Genomic DNA, 12,624 nt, shown 5'->3' with positions numbered 1-12,624 from the left:
ACAGGACCAGATTTCAAGCAGTTTGATTGGCTGTGAGCTTTAGCAAACAACCAATCATGTGGCCGGATTAAGTTTCAAGACATGTTATAGTCCCGCCCCGGGCTCTTTTGCAAATATAATGGCGGCTGCTCGGCTGAAAGACGTGCTCGTGCAGTGGTGCTTGAAAACTTCACCCTTTCACTTGGTCACAGGTGGGCTCTAGACTTCTTTACGGTCCGATATTTCTAGTGAACGATGCAGGCTTTGTAATGCATGTGTCACGGACGTTGGTGGCACTTCAGCGGGGCTGAAACTCAGTGAAAGAAAAACAGTCACGCCGAGGTGGCGCTGTGAAAACAGCTGCGTGTTTGTGTTGTAAATTGTGGTAGTTAACATTTATTGTGTCGTCTGATTTGTTTTCTGTCACTTATCAACTGATTAGGATTATATGGTTGACTTAATAGTTAGGGATTCCAGCATACGAGGTGTTGATTTTGTGGGTTTTCTTTCGTGTTTCCATAGATTCACGCACCCCTCCCCCTCCGCAAATCCTGAGGGAAAAAGTCGTCTGATAATTTCACGCCGCAGGGAGCGCCCAAGGCGGAACGATTCTCCTCACATCCACCGCCTGTTGCCACTAGATAACGACATGGCAGCTGCTACTGATGCTAAACCTCCATTCGACGGCGATTTAACCACAGACAGCGGCTTTCTCTCACAAAATCCGCTCACAACACCGCTGGACGTCACGGTCGAAGGGCTAGGAGAAGAAGCAAACTCCTCGGCAAAAACGCCTGCAAATACAGCTGGTCATGTCGTTAGTGCAGAGAATGGCGATCCAGGGATTGAGCAACTTAAGAGTTCTAACGGCACTGCGGGTCTTAAGGGCACCGAGACAAAAGCCACAAGCCAGGGTGAAAGTTTGCAGACAGAAGCCGCTGGTACCGAGGACGGACAGGAAGACAGTGGGCTGGTGGAAATGGCAAGTAAGGCCAGCAGCGACACAGTCTCACAGACAGGAAGTGAACCTAAAGAGGATGTAACGTTACAACAAGATGGAGGACAGGGGAACAGGGAAGGACAGAGGTCACTTCCTGAAGATACCGGCACAGCAAGAAACACAAGATTATCCGGTAGTCCTTGGGACAACAGGACAAGTCCGCTAAGTTTTGATCGTCATTCCCCTGTCACCCCGTGGCCCCTGGAAACCATGAGCGTTTACGTGGACAAGATGAGTGAACATGAAGGGGAGGGGAGGAGGAGGATGCTTGAAGAGCGGTGGCTACAGCTGTTCCAGGAGATGGAGATACGCCACCAGGAACATATGCTGGCCCAGCAGGAAGCTCATCAGCGTCAGATCCGACACATCCAGGTTCAGATCGAGCGAGAAATGCTCCACCACCAGCTGAGGCAGGACAGACGGAGCGACAGCGGAGGGAAGAACAGCTCCGGGATCGGGTCTTCCCGTGGGAGTCCTGCAAAGGAAGAGCAATTTTCAATCACGCCTATCCCAGAAAACCAACTTAACGGCAGTGCCACAGATATTGCAGATAGCTTAGAAAACATTTCAAGGCAGACAAGTAAAATGCAAGATAACAGTCCGGAATCAATCGGTTACAGCCTTTCTCTCAACAAAGTGTACCAAGGATGCAGGCCACTGATGCTACTGACGAAGATGAAGATTTTCCCAGCGTTTCAACTACCAACACGCCCAAAGCAAAGCAGCGTGAAACAAACAGGCTACACGGTCAGAGTGAGGTTATCGCAGCACAGTGGCCCTTGCGGGAACCCCAAACAGACCCTCAACTCACAAAACCTTTAACGACTTGGTCAAAGAGACAACAATCTGTTCAACAGAAGTCAAGGGACGACCCGAAACCACCAAATGATTCTATAAAGATGAGGAACAAAGAGGAACCAGTAAACAAGTTTTATCCGAGTACACCATCTAGTCGGTACCCAGCTCACGATGCACAGATTCTAAAAATAGGCGAGAATGGTTCCGTGACAGAAGAGTTTCTACCAGCAGGGCCAATGGAAAGTGTAAGTCCATCTACAACAGTGTGTTCAGGCTTCTCGTATTGGAAGATGGATGAAAACGATTTGTACCAGAAGTTGCCGGATGACCTGATGTTGAATGAGGTATCGGTAGAGTTGTCACCTCCGGGGGCGGTAGTACCATCCCAGCATCCTCCTGGAGTACAGGCTCATTCCCAGCTGGGTACTGAAGTCCAAAGGCAGCCTCCATCCCAGGGTCAACTGCCACCTGATCCAATGACAGTTGCACAGATGACCCCAGGTGGGTCTTGTGTTTTTCAATTTTATAAACAAATGAATATTAGTTTATTAGAAAATAGAAGATTATTTGTGGCATACATTTTGCTGGTACTTTGTTAAGATACTTTTTAATCAAATATGTATTATGATTTCAATTGATCTTTGAGCTGTTGAACAAGTACCTTTTTCTTTATTATTTTTTTCTCCTCAAGGTACAAAATTAAAGACAGAGCTTCGAGACAGACATGAGAAAATGAAGGCTACCATGGAGGATGTGGACATGATCTCAGATCGCATGGGAACGGCCAAGGATCCCTCCCTTCCTGAGGATCCAGTAGTGGCATCAAAGTAAGTGCCTTGTGGACTGTCACTGTGTATGTGAAATTCTGAAGGGTATATCCATCAGTGTTAGTACATTGTTTGTCCATTTGTACTAGTCAAATCCTCTTTAGTTTAGGCCACCTCAAATGTTAGTTCTTGAATTTAGACAGGCAGCTTAACTAGAAAAACACATGAAAACAGGGCCAGGTTTATACCTTAGTCAGTGTACACAATGAGTTTTACAGAGTGAATACAGATATATTCAACTTCAAGTTTTCTCCCAGCCCTGTAGATGCTTTCATGATTAATTACTAATTGTGTTGTTTGGCAATTTATTGTTAATGTGTCTGTTTTAAAACTTTTTGATCAACCTTTCCAACTGCTCACCAGTGAAGCAGACAAGGAGTAAGTATTTTTGACGGTTAAAACCTTTTCTCATGCCTTTGTTGACAAAGTATTAGGGACTACATAGCGTAATAGACCTTTAGGCAAACATGGTCTTTTGTACGCAGCAACGTGTACATGTGCATTGTGTGGGAACAATGGACTCTGCTCCCGTTAGGTGACCTTAGCTTGGCCGTAGCTTTGTAAAGCACAGGTGTTTTTGATGTTCCCCTTGGGACCATGTAAAATATTCATGTAGGTTACATGTATGTATAGAAAGTAACCCGCACTTACTTCTCAAATGTGTCATGTGATAATGAAAAGATAGGACAAATTTACTGTCAATGTCATCATTAGAGCTCTAAATCGTGACCAACCTGCAATTTGCAGAAACAAATTCTAACAACTTACATTTTTGAAAGGTAACAAAATACAGGCTCAGTATTATGATAATATAAATGTAATACGAATCACAGCCTACAGAAAACAGACACATATACATGTTTTTTGTTTAGTATCAGGACACAGTCAAGTTCATGAAAATGAAACTATTATATATACTGAATTCTACCACTACGGTAAATCTTATTGCAATGTTCTTTCCTGTCTTTCTCACCTGTGCTGTCTCAGAACAACTCCCACTCCTGAGCAGCTTTCTCTCATCTTGGAGTATCTCTTTTGGTATTCTCCATATTTCCTTTCATCTGGACTTCTGACCAATAGCTGTGTCACTGCTAGTAGATAATGAAGTAAAACATGTACATTTTATCACATTAATGGCTTTTGAAATGCTGATATAGAACTTAACAGAAATTGATCTATCTGTACAATTGACGAGAAATGATTTTGGTTTGTAGCATTCGGGTTAACCTTCGTGAGAAGCACGCTCGCCACATGGCGGACCTGCGGGCATACTACGAGGAGGAGATCACAGAACTGCGCGGCCAGCTGGAGCGAGCCAATAACCAGTCTCCTTACAAGAGGCTGGAGGACGGGAACAAGAGGCTGAGGGAGAGGTGTGAACACCTGGAGGAGACCCTGCAGTCAGCCAATGGGTGAGCTGGGATTGACTTCAACTTTGCAGCAATCAAGAGTAACTTGACTTATGTTATATTTAGACATGATTTAAGTTTCACAATTGAAAACAACAAACATGTGTTTGCTTGACCAAATGTACTCTGGTTTCTGTCCCAGTCGAATCCAGGACCTAGAGAACACAGTACAGTCTATGGAGGTCAAACAGCAGTCACCAGCACCCCCCTCTGTACCAGTGGAGAACATCATGAGTGAAAATGAGCGGCTTAGACAGAAAGTTGCAGAGCTTGAAAAGGCCCTAGCAGATGCCAACAGGTACAGGAAATTGAATAATAAACATACGTTTCTAAAAAGTGAAATGACGATTGAACTGTGATTTCCAACACAACAAAAATTGGACTCACCCAAATTTTCTAAGTTAAGTTACTAATTGCTTGGTTTTGCTGACGAAGTGAATTGATCTACCATATGTAGAAGATGCTAATAATTAGCCAAACTTACTCAGGCGTTGGTCTTGCACCTAGTAATAATAAACTCCTGTACCTGTTAACCTGACTTATTTTACACAAAATCCTGTTTTTTGTTGCAGACATGTTGGTGAGTTAGAGTCCACTTTGTCATCACTGGAAAAGTCGCAGTCTCAGCTCCAGAGCCTGAACAGTGTCACGTCCTCTCCCATGTACACAGAGCTGGTACAGGCCAACAACAGGCTCCGCACCAGGTGTCAACAGGCTGAGGAACAGGCACAACAGTCTCATGTGTGAGTTAATATCATGGTCACATTCTTCACATCTGCTGGAAAGTTAGAATGCCTTTTGAATGCCAAGTGAAAGTTGACAAGAAATGTGACAGGCTCTGTGCCAATTGAAACATTACTAATTGCTAGATTTGGACAAACTATTCAATTTACCTATCCAGTAGTCCATTTTTTGTGCACAAATAAAAATCATTAAATTTAAAGGAACAATTGTTGCTATGTGTCTTAGTTACATCCAAGAAAAGTTACAGATCTTAACCCCCAAAACTTTGAGAGATGGCTTTTTTAAATGTGTCTCTAATGACTTTTTTTTTTTCATTTTTAGCCGTATCCACAACTTGGAAAGCCAACTTCATAGTCTTCAAGGAAAGCTGGTAACTAAATAGTTTTTTTTTAAATTTATCTATTTGTTTATGTATCTTCTTCATGCCATCATCATCATATTCCAAATATCCTGCCAATAAATTACTTGTCTGTTTTATTTGTCTGCTCTAAACGCTAACGCTAACCAGTGTTTGACTGTGTCCTTATGCTGCTGAAGCTACGTGTACAGATATCAGAAGGACATGAAGACTTTACACTACCAACATGCAATCACACAGGTTGCATTTTCCAACAGAACTCCAAACCGGTAATAAGTTAGCAACTGAAGAGGCGTAGATATTTTTAGAGGATGCCACAATTTTCCCATATACATTTACTAGTAGGCTTTCACATGGTGTATTTATTTATCTAAGCTGCAAAACATTATGGTGCAAATTTTGCATATTTGTTGTTTGCTGTGTGTGAATGAGAGAGAGATAGTGCATGTGCACGTGCATGTTGCTGTGTTGGAAACGGGGGATAATGTAACAAAATGCACTAGCTCTGGAAAGCTCCTCTTTTCACCTTTTCTGCACATGGTCCCCATAGTCATTTGCTGCACATGGCAAAATGTTTTTTAGATGGTACATTAACTTAACTTTGTAATCCTACCCTTCCTATTGGCTACAGACAGAATGGTCGGAGCATTACGAGAACACGACGCGTACCGTGGAGGTCCTTCAGGATAACCTGGAGCAGACGAGAAGACAGTCGTCCATGGATGCCGACACCGTCCTCAAACTAGAGACCCGCAACAGGCAACTGGAAAGGGAGATGCAAGAAACACTGAAGGTACTGAAATCTGGACATTTTTCTCTGTTTTTAAGTTTTATGTTTTGCAGCAAACATAATCCTCTGTCTTCTTTGGTGTTAATTCAACCACAAACTCTTATACTGAAAACTTTTGATTCTCCTAAAATTTGATTGCAGCAAACTTAATTGATTTTCAGTATACATGTATAACACAGCATTTGAAATACCAATGACAAAATATAAAAAAGATAGAATAAAACAATTGGGCAAATACATTTTGTAATCCTAAAAGTATTACATAGTCCAGCTTAACTCATAAAATCTATACAGGTACAGATACTTACAATTAAATAACATACTGAAGCACAGGTATCAAATTATTTGAAATGTTTGTGAGTAATATAGAAATATAATAGTAAATGTTTTCCCTGGTTCACACCTGTTTCAGGCTGATGCTATGAGAGCATCTGCAATTGAGATTGAGCAAAACCTAATGCGGAAGGTAACAAAACCATGAAAATAGAGTAGAAGGTGGCAGATGCATATACATGTATAAGCCTACACTCGAACAGCAACAGCTCGCTGTTCTGTGACTAACATATAACATTACGTGATTAAAAATTCATAGTGCATGGCTTTTTAAATGGAATGAAGGTTGGAATCAGGAACCAAATGTCGCTGAAAGATACTAAAACTTGGTATATAATCTGCTAGTTTTTAAACCTCTGTCAGATTCATTTTCTATGTACTGCACTACAGGACTTTCAGTTACAATTAATGCTTCAACACACTGCTTGCTCTCACAGCATGTGTTAATTTTAATGATATTGCAGAATCAGGATTATTGTTTCAAAGGTTTCTCAGTGACAATGCTTTTTATTGTACGTAGTCTAATTTGCCATGGCTTTTGCTGTCTTGAATACAGGTTGTAGAGGAGTATGGAGCCTTAGGAAGAGAACACCAGAGCACCAAGGTGAGGGAAACACAGATACTTTATAGGGACTTTGAGTGTCATGAGAGGAGTAGAAGAAGATGTTTTAAAGAGTCTGCTGGCTTGTTCTTCTAACATTTATGTTCAAGCAGGACTTAAGAGATCATAAACTCAATTCTAGCATAATTATGGAGATGTTGAGAAGTGCAGTTGTTATTGTAACATTGTATCATTTCTTTGTACCCCCAGGCTGCTTTAAAGGAGGCAGAAGACAAGCTGTTTGATGCCAGGTCAGAGGTGGTGGAGATGAAGAGGTTAGTATACTAGTACATACATGTAGATTTTAGTTTTTAACCATCTCAGGCATACTGTAATTTTGTATTGTTTGGTCTCTGTGGGGGTAGAATCACATGAAATTGGCATTGGTACAGAAACTTGCCATTGTGGGATTTGAATCCTGACATTGTGGTTCAGAATCTGGACTGCTGACTGTAGTGAAGATGACAATGTTTGTACCCCAGGGCAATAGGGAAGCTGGAGGTCCAGCTGAAGCAGGTGGAACATGAGAACAACCTGATGAGGGAGAAGGGTCTTTCTCCGTCTATCACGTGAGTCTGCACGTCAACTACTCAGATACACACCAGACTTGCTTTGTGCACATAGTCTTGATCATAGATAGACAATATAGAAAGTTACCAACAACTAACAAATCACCTAACAGTTACCTCCAATACTCCTGCTGCGCCACGTGCCTGCGAAGCTGGTGTGTTACGCCAAAGAGCGGTTATACCGGCTATACAGATACAGATACAACAAAGTGCTCTGGATGCAAATTTGGGTCCTGGATTCTCAGATCTACATGTATGTACTATGAACTGTGGTTGTCCTCCATATAGGTCTGCATTCAATCACTGTTAGAACGTATAAATATGATCAGCAGTAGCTTTCACTCTCCAGTACAAGAAATAGCTTATCAAGCTTGTTTCTTAAACAAGATACCAGTAACAAGACAAGATAAATTTAGAAGGATTTTGAGTCATAGTAAGTCAGGATGACTCCAGTTTTCTTTACATGTAATGGCAGAGGTAAATGTGATCCGTGAGTGTCTGTTCTTCCCCAGCCTGGCAGAAATCCAGCAGACCCTGAGTACTTCAGGAGGGCGTTTCTCGTCCCCCACGGCACGCCGCAGGTGGCTGGCACCCAGCACACAGCACAACGTGTTCACAGGAGAGCCCATGGACCGCAGCCCCTCCTACATCCACACAGCACCACAGGGAACACAACAGGAGGTACATCATCCGCTAAGCTCATTATCAGTCCGGTTACTAATAGTCTCCTCAAAGCTGTTCTCTTGAATCATTGAAGTCCAGTGCAATGTCAAGAGAGAGTCAGCATAGGAGAGCATTCTTAAATTCTGGTAGAAATAGACATTTTTCTGTAACCTGTAATTCATCACTGTAAGGGTTTGGTAGTTTGAAGGAGAATGAAGGGACACTTTTGGTGCTGCACTGGTGGCCTTGATAGCTTCTAACAACTATAATTCTGTATTTTGACATTTTTATTGTTTCCATGTGTTCAAGGTTTCTATGGTGAGCTTTCACAGCAAATTTCACACAAAAAACTCATCACATTTGTGAATGAATTGTCTGTCTTCCACTGTTAATTTTTCATTTTCACCATGTTGCAACATTTCGGTGTTAATGAATTCACTGTTGTTTCTCTCCAGGCTGAAGCAGAACGCCCCCTATCTCCCATGATCCAAGCTGCAATCGAGCTGGACAGGAGGAAACAAGACCCCACCCAACAGAAGTCTCCCAAACGGTACGGCAGCGATGAGACGTCCAGTGAAATGATGGACTCAGAGGATGACAGAAGAACATATAGGTTGCGGGCACTTTTTCCTGATTTTATCCTTGCTATTTAAGTATTTTTGTTACCTTTGTTTTTGGTACTGTTTGTCTTTATGTTCGTGGTTGTTTTAGCAGTTTAGCAGTATGACTCCAAAGAATATTGATGGTTGTTAATTAAAATTTGGTATGCCAGTCGATCAGTCTTGACAAAAAAATGATTATGGGCCTCCTAGCACCTGTCTATAGTACTGTAGCAAAGTTCTTGCTTTTTGTACCTCATTGTGAACATGCTTTCTTCATTTGTCGAGTTTTAAGCTTGTGTTCAATTTCTTACAGTAACAAATCATTTGCTGCCTTGAATGACAATCAATAGCATATTTTTCCATTAAAAGAGTCCTTTATGTTCCATTCAGGGTTTACTCATTTTTTGTTAACAAAATCTGTCACCTCTTTAAACATAGAGAACCGAGGTACTCACCAAAGAGAGCCCGACCAGGAACTCCCAAGAGGAACCAACAAACACAGACCCCACCCAAAACTGGGCAGGGCAGAGGCACTGACAGATTCTCTGGAAAGGTATGTGTCATATTGGTTCCTACTATAGATTAATGAACAGAATTATGATTTTTCCATAACTCTGAGTGTCAGGATATTATGTTTGATTGAACAAAATGTTGTTTGGATTCATATATTTGTTTGTAGTTAGTATTCTATCATCTTCCACACCATACAAGTAATATGTATAATAGTCAATGTCTCGTCATTTTCTTCAGCAGAACAGAAGCCCAAAGAAAAGTCTGTCACCCAAGTTCCAACCTCTGGGCAAAGAGAATGAAAGAGAAGACAGGTATGGTGTAGAAGTGCCCACTAGAGACAATGGAGCATCACTACGGAGAAATCTTCACTTCACTACGCCAACACAACAAGGTAGGTGCTGTCAATACTGTATCTAAATTGTATCCATGTAATAACTGTATGAAAAAAATGTTCTCTGTATGCTTGAGCTTCATGAATAGTGAAAAGAAGGAAGGCCTGCTTTACTGATTTAGTTACAGTTTAGCAAAATTCAGCTCCCCTTAAAAAAGTGCTTAATGTCTTTGGGACAAAATGCTTCAACACATAAAACTGCAACGAAAATTTGTGGATGCAGATGTTTTTAATTAATCAATGAACTGTTTTTGAATTAAGTTGAAACAAACAAATCCTGCATGATTTGAGTATTTCACAAGATGATGACTTGTAAGAAATTCCCCCTACAGGTACATTGGTGGACCCTCGTGTGTCGTCAGCAGTAGAAGCGGTGAAGTCTGGTACAGTGACGTCGCGCCCTGAGTGGGAGGACAAACGTACCACACTAGCTACTGACAGGAAGACTCCAAAGAGTAAGAAAGAACTTCCACATGGTCTACTAACAGACAAACTAGTTAGAGTTAGTGTGGAGAAACATTTGTTGACTAAGAATTTATCATTTTTTTTTACTTATTGTAAGCAGTAAAGGTGCAAAATGCTTTTAAAATAATATATTGTTATCACTTTAAGGAAAGTTTAACTCTTCATTGTCTGCCAACAGGACCATCCCCAGTAAGACCACCTTATGACACAGATGATGCCCTGAGGGAGAGGATGGCCAAGGTTCAGGATGTGGAGAGGAGATTTGATGAGCTAAACGAGGAAAAAAGACAGGTTGGATAGTTTATCCTAAGTTTCATAAGACGTGTGTGTGTGTGTGTGTGTGTGTGTCTGTGTGTCTGTGGGCTTCTGACCAGAAAGCAGTATGGGTGATTTTGTCAGTCTCTAATTGTGTGATTGGGGTAAAGTATCTTTAGTTGCTTGAGTTGTACATGTAAATTTGTATCTGAAGTAATTTATTTTCATACGTATATAACATCCTGAATTACATTTGCTTACCTGTTCATTTTGTCCTGAACAGTTGGAGTCCTCCCTCAGTCGCATTCCCAGCTCAGGACCAAGGCTCACAAGGCAACTCAAGCTGGATCAGGTACCTTTAAGTTCTTAGCTTCTAAATTAAAATTAATGTTTCTTCTAAAACTGCTTCTCATTGCTTAGTAGCTGTGCCATGGTGCAAGCCTTTACCTTCCTTTCTTTTGTCCTTGAATAAAACTTTTAAAAACTCTGAAAAAAAACTTTGAAAGAAAGGAGAGTTACCTGAAAATCATTCAAATTCTTATATTTCAATCTAGAGCAGAGAAGTTACAAACTGAAAAAAGTGTACTGGACTAGGAATACGCAGATATTTGTTGCTAATCAGTAAGAATGAAAGATAATGTAATAATGCTTCCATCCTAATCTTTAACTAGTTGGTAAACAATTTCTTTTCTTTTTTATCTTTTGATGTCAGGAGGCCCTAGAAGACAGGCTAGACAAAGTTCTGAAGGAGCTGGGTTCTGTGCGCATGACACTGAGAAGGTACAACGTTCTACGTTCCTGAGTCAACACTTAGTACAAACCAAACTTCAAATGATGATGATTGTAAAAGTGCATTCCATGGTCCAGGTAGCCTGTGAAAGACATGCCCTAATGTCAAATGAATGGTGTTGTGATTCACTACTATCTGTAAAGTTAGTATAACTGCCCTTCGGTATAACACATCAGCTTCGCAGGCACGCTGCGCAGCGGTCGCTGTTTATATTACACCAAAGAATTTGTTACACCTAACCTTTGAACTTTTAAATCTAAACATTGTTTAAAGCTATTCAGTGAGGATACAGATACTATACTTGGTGGCAGCGATAGTTTATTTTAAAGCAGTTCTAACAAGGCTGGGGGAAATTGATAACATTCAATCCTGAGGCAAGGACTGTCAATTTGTAGGGTTCGAATTTCACAGTATTAGGAAAATTTGCTGTGTTTTAAGTGTATGATTTAGAATGCGAGACAGATTCTAATTGGGGCCTTGACTGCTACAAAATAGATCATATTATTTAAGATTAAATGAATGAGACCAATGCTTTAGAATTTAAGGAGAAGTGCCTTTGGTGCTACAAGGTATAATAATGGCACCAGTATGTGTTACTTTAAAAACTCAATATTCAAATACATGTGTATTATACTCATAAGAATGGTGCATGTGCAAAACTAATTTCAGAGGTGTATTCATATTGATCATGACGCTTTGATATATATCTATATATAGGATAGTGTATGAGGAAAGCCATGTCATATTTGGCATATAAAACTCCAGTGTTAGATCATACTGAGTTCTTTTGATATGATCTAATGCTATTCAGAAGTATAATGTTATTCACTAGCAAGTTAAAGTTCAAAATGGCTACTTCATTTTTAGTTATGAACTTTTTCATGAATAAAATGCTTCACAATTTCTTTAAGCCAACCATCTTTATTCTGAAGTATTACAAGATATGAACTTGTATTTTTTCTGGTGTATATATATTGATATTGAAATAATATATTTCATCACAACACACCTTAACTTTGAAAACTAAACCATATCTGTTACAATTACTTCATATGCATTCAGTGCTTATCCACTGTTTTTATAAACTTTGCATGTTTTGTTTGCTTTCATAAACTTTACAATCCTTACGCATTTGAAATGAAACTGGTAGAATATTTTTCATTATACAATGTATAGAATATAATAATACAGATTTTGTATTCATATGTCTATCCAAAGGTCCTAAAACCAGGCAGTTGTATTCGTGTGGCTAAAAGACGAATGTACAATGCTCAAAATACTTTTAGAAAATAATAGAACACAAAGTCACAAATTTTAAGTATGTTGTGTGCTAATACAATGTTCGTATTATATAGGTAATCTTTATATTAATATATGAATTTCAACTCTGCAACTACAAACAAGGCAAACAGAACATTTCACTCTAAACTTACTAAAACAATATATTTATCCACTGCTATTTGTTGAACTTACATCCACATTTGGACATTCACAATTCCTAATAGGATGTCAAAGCATTACAAAAATACAATATAAA

At 40.1% G+C, this 12,624-nt stretch overlaps 1 protein-coding gene across 1 annotated transcript; it reads left to right on the top strand.

The window, feature by feature from the left end:
* Window positions 1-37: 37 nt before the first annotated feature.
* On the top strand, window positions 38-11,275 carry LOC109466757 (M-phase phosphoprotein 9-like). Its single transcript, XM_019764584.1, is given in 21 exon segments — window positions 38-191; window positions 502-1,595; window positions 1,598-2,278; window positions 2,469-2,604; window positions 3,819-4,016; window positions 4,156-4,311; window positions 4,586-4,756; window positions 5,079-5,127; window positions 5,747-5,908; window positions 6,318-6,371; window positions 6,795-6,842; window positions 7,050-7,114; window positions 7,322-7,408; window positions 7,921-8,089; window positions 8,527-8,684; window positions 9,112-9,226; window positions 9,427-9,577; window positions 9,910-10,032; window positions 10,221-10,333; window positions 10,581-10,649; window positions 11,010-11,275. Coding segments are annotated over 20 exon segments (3,762 nt in total). The 5' UTR covers window positions 38-191; window positions 502-628; the 3' UTR covers window positions 11,100-11,275.
* The last annotated feature ends 1,349 nt before the right edge of the window (window positions 11,276-12,624 follow it).

The sequence above is a fragment of the Branchiostoma belcheri genome, unplaced genomic scaffold, assembly GCF_001625305.1.
Source record: "Branchiostoma belcheri isolate BF01 breed outbred unplaced genomic scaffold, Haploidv18h27 scaffold1, whole genome shotgun sequence".
Classification (NCBI taxonomy): domain Eukaryota; kingdom Metazoa; phylum Chordata; class Leptocardii; order Amphioxiformes; family Branchiostomatidae; genus Branchiostoma; species Branchiostoma belcheri.
This window is presented reverse-complemented; position numbering and strand designations above follow the sequence as displayed.